General features: G+C 46.2%; 1 protein-coding gene across 7 annotated transcripts in view; it reads left to right on the top strand.

Annotated features, from left to right (window-relative positions):
- The first annotated feature begins 220 nt into the window (after positions 1 to 220).
- Positions 221 to 10,225, top strand: part of METAP1D (methionyl aminopeptidase type 1D, mitochondrial) — a 102,822-nt gene continuing 92,817 nt past the window's right edge. For 2 of the 7 annotated variants that reach the window (XM_037022948.2, XM_037022946.2), the window contains exon 1: positions 2,459 to 2,550. Coding sequence is in view for 1 of the 7 variants with exons in the window: in XM_017661924.3 (XP_017517413.1) it covers positions 701 to 740 (40 nt within the window). In the remaining 6 variants the exon portion in view is untranslated. Of the gene's footprint in view, positions 741 to 820; positions 1,087 to 2,458; positions 2,551 to 3,541; positions 3,561 to 10,225 lie in introns of those variants that run through there. The other 5 variants (XM_017661924.3, XM_037022945.2, XM_017661925.3 and 2 more) reach the window with 5 other exon arrangements.

The raw sequence follows: 10,225 nt of genomic DNA, 5'->3' as shown, positions 1-10,225 counted from the left end.
GGGTATCGTTGTCACTAGGGATACATCAGCTCTCTCATAATTGGCCTTCCGTAGGCTTCGTCTTGTGGCAGCACAATTAGCAGGCATCATCCTCTCATTGTTAACAGTCAAATTTAGAATTAAGACTCCAGGTAACACCACAGAGCGGGAAGTGTCCTTGGGGAAAGAGAAGTCCCCTGAACATACCCACTGGGTATCCAGAATTTTTATTTTGCATCTGCTCACAGATCCTGTCTTGTCTGGAGTCTCTGCTGAGTACCGTACATTCTGCGACAGCAAAGGGGAGCTGTGACTTTCGAAACAATTTTACCTTTTAACTGAATCCAGGGAAATAATTTGCAACAAAGTGTCAGACGACGCAAAGTGCTGAACTCTAGACTGTACTTTATTTTTTCCTCCCAACTTCATGTTTCCATGCACCAAAATGTTGATGCTGCAAATATCGGATGCCAAGCTTACCTGACAGGCCTCTTCCATCCCACCTGGGAGCGGGGGCTCACGGCGAGCGCGCGAACGCGGCAGCAGCGGGCTTGGCGGGCCGCGGATTCCCCCGCTGCCCGGGTGCCGAAGTTCCTCTGCGGCCGCGGAGACCACAGGCAGCCCCTCGCGCGCAAGCGCGCTCCCCTCTCTGGTCTCTAGCTGGGCTGCGACCGGCGCGCTCCGGCGGGCGGGGTCTAGCGCCCACGTGACCCGTGCCAACATGGCGGCGCCCAGCGGTGTCCGCCTGCTCGTTCGCAGAGGTAAGCTCTTGCGGACAGCCCTACGGCGTTCCGCACAGTCTCTCACTCGCTAAACACCTGGGTTAGGAGGGAAACACATCCGCACCCAGACATCTCGGCGTACACGATTGTACTTTCAATTTTACGGGCGCACGCAGGCACACACGATGACACATTGACACGCCTTAGGAACAGACGTCACTGTGTGGCATCTCTTCGCAGTCACTGCTTGAAATGTGTGGGCCGTTGTCTGAAATTTTCTTTCCCCACGTCAGTTGTATTAGTGTAGCAAACTTACTTATTCTGTCTGCGGAGCGATAAACCACGGTAACTGAACGCGCCTAGGCACCCCATGGATACAGAGGAGGTAAATTGTGCTGTGGTTAGCATGATACAACACGTCTTTTGGGGAACTAGCAAAATGGGATTATTATCTTCCAGTGACTTAATGCCTAGGTAGCTCTCAGTGGATGTTGTCCATGTGTGAGTAGTGAGATTTTAGTAAATATACAAATACTTTTGCTGGTGAATTGGGAAGCCTTTGTTGGATTTGAAATAGTTTGTGAGTTTGTTGGAAAGACTAGAAAGTTGTTTCAAGGATGAGGGAAAAGGGAAACTAACACATTTTGAAGGACTCGTAGCATGTAGAAACAACAGTCCTGTGAGTTAAACGTTATTTTCATACTAGCTACCATTTGTTAGGTCCCCTTTAAGTTCATGATATTGTGTTAAGAACCTTACATATGTTAGCTTCTTTTTAACACCCTAAGACTTAGGCATAATTTCCCATTTACAGATGAGAAAAGTGAAGGAGAGGTTCGGTAATATATATGATTAAGGCCCCACAAATAGTAATAGACATTTAAACGTTACTCTGATTTTTTTTCTTCTTAAATGCTCATTCCTCTGCACTGCATGCCATAGACTCCCCATTTAGAAATCAGTATGCATCCTTCATTTGAGACAGGACAAATTTGATGTGCATGTGAAAAGTAAAGGCAAAGATGTTTTTAGAGAGGAAGGAGGTTCCTAGGCTGATAGACCTCACCATTTCAGTGTAAGATAAATTCTAGCCGAAATAAGCAGGTGAAGAGAGGCAACAGAGGGCCAGGTAGTTTATTTGAGTGCAACTCCCGGGTGATGTTCCACAGTCTGGCTATCACAGGCTGGGGAAGTCACACCCTGTCAGGGAGGTGGGGGCTTATAAGGGGTTAGGAGGGGGAGGAGTGGGCAAGCTATCCTAGGGGGCGTGGAGAGGTATGATTGGCTAAAGGTGACATAATAGACAACTAGAAACTTTTTTCCTTCCAAGAGGGAGGAGGCTGACATCCAGTTCTTAGTTGGCATATCAGAAGGATGGAATTCAGGAAGAGCTGTCCCCTTTCCATATAAGGCACAGACCTTGGGTTCTGGTCTGTTCTCCTTTTATGGTATCTCTCTGTTCTGTTTGCATGTCCTTGTTTTTCCTTCCTCCAGCCTAACATTCAGTGTTAGTCGGGAGTAGTAAAGAGGAAGTTTTGAGGTGATGTGTAGGGGAAAGTGATGTAAACTGGTATTTTGTACTGGTTGGATGGAAGAGTGGAGGTCAACATGAGAGCACAGCCTTATGAAAAAAGCACCCATTTATATCTCTTAAGATCTGGGCTCCAGTCTTAACTCTATTTCCTAATCAAGTTACTTTTCTGTTTCCTCTTTTTGACAAGGAATAATGGCATTTAGCCTTTTATTATACATTGCAGGTAATGGCAAAGAAGATCTGGGGAAATTGTCAAGGTAGAAGAAGAGCCAACACACACACGTATAATATACTTTTATACACGTGGATGTATATGTACGTAACCTCTTTGCAGATTACTGAAAGAACACATTAATCTTTCTCCTTTTTTTTTTTTTTTTTGGTCACTTATGATTTTGACAGTGGTGGTTCAATCTTGGGAAAAGCTACTGTAGAGGAAGCCAGATGATGTTATTGATTCCTATAACCCATCCTACTCCATCCCACAGTGCTGCACTAATTAAGAGAGAGATTTTCTGATTAGGAGAGTGTATTATCAGGAAGAGATTTGGCAATGGGAAAGGTCTACTTGTGCACTAGCTAGTTTTTAAATTGCAGACAGGTTGTCATGTACCACTTGCTCCCTTCCCTTTAAAGGTTGTAAATAAAGGCTAAATTCATGAAGGTTCCTGTCTCCTCTTCTTCCTCCTTTTCACCCATTTAGATTGAATATCAATTCGTTATGAATCTATGTGCCAGGATTTATCAACATCTGTGTGCATCTCTGCACCCTGGAACATGGGAAAAAGACATTTTTTAACTTCTTTAGAGGTGCATAAGTTTCTTTCTCATGACTCCAGCTCATTGCAGCTTTAGTCACAGTAAACCCTATATATAGTAGTTACCAAACTCCACTGTCCATCTCCACTCCAAACTAAGATTGTTAATTCGTGTCAAGCAGGAACTGTCTTATCTATTTATCTTAACAAGAGTACCTAGCTCAAAGTTAAACTCCTTAAAAACATACTGAATTGAGAAGCTGTTAGGACTTGTTCCCTTCTATCATGGGCTAAAAAATGGGTAGAGACTATGAGTAGTGACCTTGGAAAGGGGAAAGGACAACACAGTCTCTTGGAACCAAGGGATAAGGTAACAAGAGCTTTTCAGGGATGATTAGGATATTCCCTGGTATTAGCACTGGCAAGAAATCCCAGGTCACATACATAATCCCTACCACAGGGGCCAGGGGCTCTTTCCTTGCTTAATTTCTCACTCTCAGCTCCCACTTTACTATAATCCTCGTTCCAGCTCCTGAAGCCCCTGCCCGGGATGAGCGAGTAAGCCAGGTGAGTATGGAAAGAATGGAGAAGGCAATTCAGGGGCGTATTTTCTCCTTCAAGCTCTTGTCCCTTTTATGAGTCTGTCTCTTCTGGCTTGCCTCCTGTCACTCTGATTTTCCCAGTTTCACCAGGCTCTTCTATTATATTTCTAAACATTATTGTTCCCCAGGATTCTGTCCTAAACCCTCATCCCTGCTTCCTCTCTTTGTCACCAAATTTTCCTACTTCAAGGACTGTCAAATTTCTATGACTTCAAAAAATCAACAGAGTATCCTCTGGAAGTGAGCACCAGGCCTAAATGCCAGCTCTTTGCTGGGCATCTTTCTGTAGGTGTCTCACAGGCCTCTGACACTCAACAGGTCCAACATGGAAATGAATATTCTCCATACCTTTGGCTCTTCTGTCTGTATTCTCTCTCTCCATTAGCAGTATCATCACCCCATCAGTATCTAAGTGAAAGCATTGCCTTCTCTTGGTCTCTACCATCTCCTTCAATTTCTGTATCCAATGAGCCAGTAAATCCCATTTCTTTTATCCCTCCAGTTTTCTTCATGGTCTCGGTCCCTTGGCTAGAATGGCCCTTGTATCTGGTCTCCACCTCAGTCCATCCTCTTCCCCACTACCAGAGTTATTTTTCTAAAATTCGGGTTTGATTATGATGCTTTCCTACTGAATAACCTCTGTGAACTTCTCATTGCTGAGATAAAGTCTAGATCCCTTAGCATGGAAAGATAACTCTTATCTCAGTCTGGCCTCAGTTTATGTTTTCAGCTTCATCTCCTGCCAGTTCTCTATCTCATACCCACTAAGGTTTACCGTTGTATACTCCTTTATTGTTCTTCCTGCAGTGTCCTTTTTCACCCCACAAACCTGTCATCTTAAGGCTGCACCTAAATGCTACCTCTCCTTTAAAGCTTTCTTTACCTTTGCCCAGCCACACTAACCTACTCTGTTTACAAAGAATTTAGGGCATACGTATCTGTGACAACATGTGGTATCAAAGTATGTAAACTTACCTAAAAAATATTTGTTTATACCTCTGTTTCCCCTGCTAGAATGTGAGTTTCTTATAGGCAAGGATCTTACGTTCAGCAGCTGTCTCCCCAAAGCCTGGAACACAGTGTCTGTACATAATACTCAGTTTCATAACTCCATGAAAGACCTTTCAGAATGCAACCCTCTGTAGAAATATTTGTGCACCAAAGTTATATGGTAGGCTTAAAGAATGCTTATCTCAAAATGTCATTTTTTCTCAAATGACAGGCCAAGATGGTGACTTGTTTGTTTCCTTCCTTCTTTTTCCCTCCTTCCTTCCTTTCTTTCTCTTTCTCTTCCTTCTTTTTCTTTTTTCTTTTCTATCTCCCTCAAAGAATAATTGAAGTCAGTTTTTACTCCTCATACCTTTTTTTTTGCAATAATGAGAATTTCATTCCTAGTAATTTGAATTGTGAGTCAGATTTACTGAATATTATAGAAAAAAGAGGTCACAATGGAGGAATGGAAGAAATCTAAAGAGAATTCAGTGCTCAAGGCATAAGTGGTGTCACCATGGGAGAGATGAAGGAAGCTGGTGGAAGTAAAGCCCTGGATCTAAGCACTGTTCTGCTGTCCTTCTACAGTCTGTGTGGAGGGAGTTGAAACTGATGAGAAGGGAGGGGGGCAGACTGTTGGCAAGTCTTTCAAGGAAGTCTAAGAAAGGCACAGTTGGGTGTTTGAAACAGGCTGCTTGGCAGTGTGGATCAAGGTGGATGGTAGACATACCTAAAAAGAGTGCAACTCTATAATAATAATAATTGGGAAATACTGGGCAAAATCTAAAATGTCCATTGGTAAGGGAAGAGCTAAATAAATTATGCTTCATCCATTCAATAGAGCAGCCATTTAAAAAATGGTGTAGATGAACTATAGACTTAAATAGTCACTGACATATATTGAGAAAATAAGGCAGGGTATAGAACAGTATATCGCACTTAAGTAAAAGTAATTATCTTTATTTTCTTATGTGTATATATGCACAAAGTGATACGTAGAATGATCACCCAAATGTTCATAGCTGTTATATCTGTATGGTGAGATTGGACTGAGTTTTACTTTCTGTGTGCTCTGTGTATTTGAATATTATACACTGAGCAGATAGTATTTGTAAGGTAAAATTGAGCTGAAATGACCAGGCGAGGATGCAATAAAGGAGCCAAAAGTTTAATAGGGTGCAATCCCAGGTGATGTTCGCTGGTCTGGTAGTCATAGGCCGGAAAAGTCACGCCCAGCAGGGCAGGCAGTGAGTTTATAAAGAAGTTAGGGGGATGGAGAGCAAAGGTCTACAGTGGCACAAGGATTGTGTGTCATTGGCCTTTACAGTAGACAAAGGACTAGAAAGTTACTACTCCTTTTCCAGGTGAGGGGGCAGCAGCCAGGGATTTTGGCACGTCATTAGGCCGGAATCTGTTGGTCTCTTTCCCTTACTAGGCCGGGGTTGGGGGCTTTGCTTCCCCCTTTCCTTATTTGGTGAGAGTTGAGCTCGTCTGATGTGCTCACCCCTCCCTTCGGTGTGTCCAGCCTTACATTCCAGCCTTTTGGTTATAATGGGCGCCGACTCGATCTGGCTTCTTCCAGCTGAGGAGGGGTGGCACAGGGCAGGGTTAAGGCTGGTGGGAGGCTGGAGGAGGCTTGGAGGGAAGGGGTTAGTACTGATGTACCAGCATAGTCTTGTGCACCTCTACCGTCCGACCTCTATCGGTGGCCGGAGGTTCCAGCAGATATGTTGTCCTTGTCTCTCAGGACAGACATAGCCAGCATGATTACCCAGGCTTCGCCCCATCCAGTACTGTTTTCTGGAAGATGAGAGACAGACCAAGGCTCATTTGTAGCAGGCAGCCTGGATGAAGGAATGGAAAAACGAGCATTGGGCAGGACAAGGGGGTATCTTTCCCTGGGGATTTGGTGGAGGGTCTCATACCCAGCAAATCTTGCTGACTCCTCCTGGACAGCTAGTTTGGAAATCTCTTAACATTATAGCGGCCCAGTACAATTGGTCTCCCTGCTGACAAGGTATTTTTTGAGAAAAGCATGTCTGGGGGACCAATTGGTGTAGTTGGAGCATACCCGATATGATGCATTTGTTACAGACCCAGTTTCCCAGAGCTGGATGAGTCATTGTGGCCAGCACCAGTGCAAGTAAGGTGCAAACAGAGGGGCCCTGTCTCTCTAGACCTCCACCTATCATGACTGGGTGCTCGTTTGAGCCTGGAGGTATGGTACCATGGGGAGTGTCCCAATAGCTTGGCAGCCATGGGAGTGGTAAGGATCACTGTGTATGGTCCCGTCCACCATGGGTGGAATGACTGAGGTTGGAGTTCTTTAAGAAGGACTTTGTCTCACAGCTGTAGAACCTATGTGATTCTTGGATCCGAGGAGGAGGTGGGCTGAGGTAGGAACTGCTCTGCGTGTTCCCTGAGGAGATGTCTTAGGAGTGAGAGTTAAGGTAGGTAGGAGGCTAGAGGGGGTGGAGTTGTAGGCAGGCCTGTGTTTAGAAGGAAGGGTCTACCATACATTAACTCAAAGGCACCTAGTCCGTTGGGTCCCCTAGGGGCTGCTTGCAATCAGGTGACAGCAATTGGGACTAGGTCTGGCCAGGAGGCCTTTACCTCTAAGGAGAGTTTGGTAAGTTGATCCTTGAGAAGGCCATTGGCCCTTTCTACCTTACCCAAGGATTGAGGGTGGTAGGGTATGTGTAGTTTCCAGGAGATATTTAGAGAGTCAGCCACCAGTTGTATGACCTTTGAGATAAAAGCTGGTTCGTTGTCTGACTGGAGCGTTGTCAGGAGGCCAAAATGAGGAATGATGTGTTCCACCAACTGATGCAGACTCTTGGCAGGTAGGAAAGGCCTCGATCCAACCTGAAAATGTATCAACCATGACCAGTAAATATCTGAGCTTTTTGTGTCTAGGCATGTGGGTAAAATCAATCTGCCAATCCTGTCCAGGTAGCGCTCCCCACAGCTGGTGGAGGGCCAAACAGCATTTGAGGGTGCCTTGAGAGGAAACATGGTGACAGGTGTTGCAAGCCATATGTACCTGGTTAATGGTCTTTCAGAGCCCAGGAGGGGTGAAGATAGGGGAGAGAAACCTGTACGTAGCCTCTGGACTAACATGGAGGAACTGGTGAACTGTAGATACTATTTCCCTGGCCTGGGCCTGGAGAAGGACTATCCTGTCTTTAAGATGTATCCATACCTGTTGTCCAGCCATTCCACCCTGGTCTAAAAGTTGTTGTTTTTCCTCTTTGGAATAATTAGGAGTTATAGAAGGGGAGAGAAACAATACTGGGGAATAATCAGGACCTGAGGTTAGTTGTTGGGCAGTAGCATCAGCTAGAGCATTCCCTTTAGTGACCAGGTTGGTACCTGTCTGGTGTCCCCGGCAATGAACAATAGCCACCTCCTTGGGTTCCTGTAAGGCCTAGAGTAGGTGATGAATTGTTTTACCATTTACAATTGGGGTCCCTCGGATAGTGAGGAATCCCCTTTCCTTCCAGATCACCGCATGGCTGTGTACAATTAGGAAAGCATACTTTGAGTTGATGTAAATGGTTACTCTAAGATCCACCACCAACTGTAAGGCTCAGGTGAGGGCTACTAGTTCTGCCTTTTGGGAGGTTGTCCTCATTGGCAGGGGAGTGGCCTCCACTAGTTCTGAGGAGGAAACTGCCACGTAGGCCACCCGCCTGCACCCATTTGAATCTCTGACTGAGCTTCCATGCATGAACAGAGTTAAGCCCGGGTCAGTGTGAGGCATGTCCTGGAGACCCTTGCTTGGGAGTCGAAGGGTTTCCACCAGCTCTGTGCAGGAGTGGCTGGGCGTGGCAGATGAACCAGTGGGAGGAAGGAGGGTGGTTGGGTGTAATGATGGTGACACCTGCAAAGTTAACTGGGGGTGTTCAATAAATAGGAGGTGAAATTCTTGCACTTGTGATAGGCTGAGAGAGGCCAAGGATTTGTGGCCCAGAAGGTTCTGTAAACGATGAGAAGAGTACATGGTTATCACCTGTAGGAGGGTTAGTTTCAGAGCTTCTTTGGTGAGGCATGCTGCTGCTGCCAGGGCTCTAAGGCAGGGTTGCCACACCTTAGCAGTGGGATCCAGTTGTTTTGACAGGAAAGAGACCAGTCGGTGTCTGGGTCCTACTGGCTGAACCAGCACCCCAGTTGCTATTCCTGTCTTTTCTGTAGTATATAAGAGAAAAGGTTTGTTAGGGTTTGGCAGCATAAGCGGGGGGTGAGGAGAGGAGGGCATTTCACAGTTCTTCAAAAATATGGGCCACTGCTGTAGGAGAGGTAAGTGGCCCAGAGGATGTTTCTTTGGCAGCAGCATACAGAGGCTTAGCTAATAAGGCAAAGTTAGGGACCCAGTGTCAGAAAAACCCAACCAGTCCAAGAAACAACAAGATCTCAACTCCTGAGGTGGGTGGTAGAAGAGCTCTAATGAAGGCTGTTCGGTTCACCATGAGTGCCCTGGAAGAAGGAGTTAGGGCCACTCCAAGGTATGTAACTTGTGTGGTGGATAACTGAGCTTTTGGTGGAGAGACTCTATATCTCCGCTGAGCCAGGAAGTTTAGGAGGGAAGCCATGTATTGAACAGAGGCCTCTTTTGTGGGGCTACATAGGAGGAGATCATCGACATACTGGAGGAGAGTGCTGACTCCCATGTCATGATGGGACAGATCTTCCACCAGTGCCTGTCCGAAAAGGTGAGGACTGTCCCTGAAGCCTTGAGGGAGGACCGTCCCAGTTAGTTGTCTAGTTTGGCAGGTGTCTGGGTCCTCCCAGGTAAAGGCAAACAGTAACTGGGAATAGGGGTGTAGAGGGATGGTGAAGAGAGTGCATCCTTAAGGTCTAAAACTGTAAAGTGGGAGGTGTCTGGGGGAACCTGAGACAAGAGAGTATAAGGGTTAGGGACGACTGGGTGAAGAGGGACTACAGCCTTGTTGATTATCTGTAGGTCTTTAATGAGCAAGTAGGCCCCCGATGGCTTCTTGACTGGAAGGATGGGAGTGTTACAGGGAGAATTAGTCGGTACCAGAAGCCCTTGGGAAAGAAGATGGTTAATGATAGGTTGGATGCCTTTGCAATGGGCTTGGGAAATAGGAAATTGGGGCCTAGAAGGAAAGGAGGATGGATCTTTGAGGTGGATGAGGACCAGAGCATGATGGCTCACCACTACAGGAGTAGAGGTGTCCCAGACCATCGGGTTAACATTGGTTGATGGTACAGGAAGGTCCGCGGAGGCCTCAGGGCCACAACTTATACTAGCTAGGGCAATGAGTGAACTCAGTTGGGGAAACTAAGCTGCAGCAAGATCGAGGCACTAAGCTTGGATAGGAGATCCCTCCCTAACAAAGGGATAGAACAGGACAGGATGACTAGAAATGAGTGGGTAAGAGGATGGCCCTCAAATGTGCAGGCTACCAGACCTGTCTCCAGAAGCTTAGAGGAAATTCCCCTGACACCCGTGCTGAGACCTGGGAAGGATGTAAATGCCCATGAAAGGAAGGTAAAACAGAGTAGGTAGCCCCCATGTCCACCAAAAAGGAGACAGACTTACCCGCTACCCACAGCATGGCTCTGGGCTCAGCAAGGGTGATAGGGGTGTTCGAGTCCAGGCAGCTTTAGTCTTCG

Source organism: Manis javanica, chromosome 12 (assembly GCF_040802235.1).
Source record: "Manis javanica isolate MJ-LG chromosome 12, MJ_LKY, whole genome shotgun sequence".
Classification (NCBI taxonomy): Eukaryota; Metazoa; Chordata; class Mammalia; order Pholidota; family Manidae; genus Manis; species Manis javanica.
Note: the sequence above shows the minus strand (reverse complement) of the source record. Positions and strands in the feature narration are given on the sequence as shown.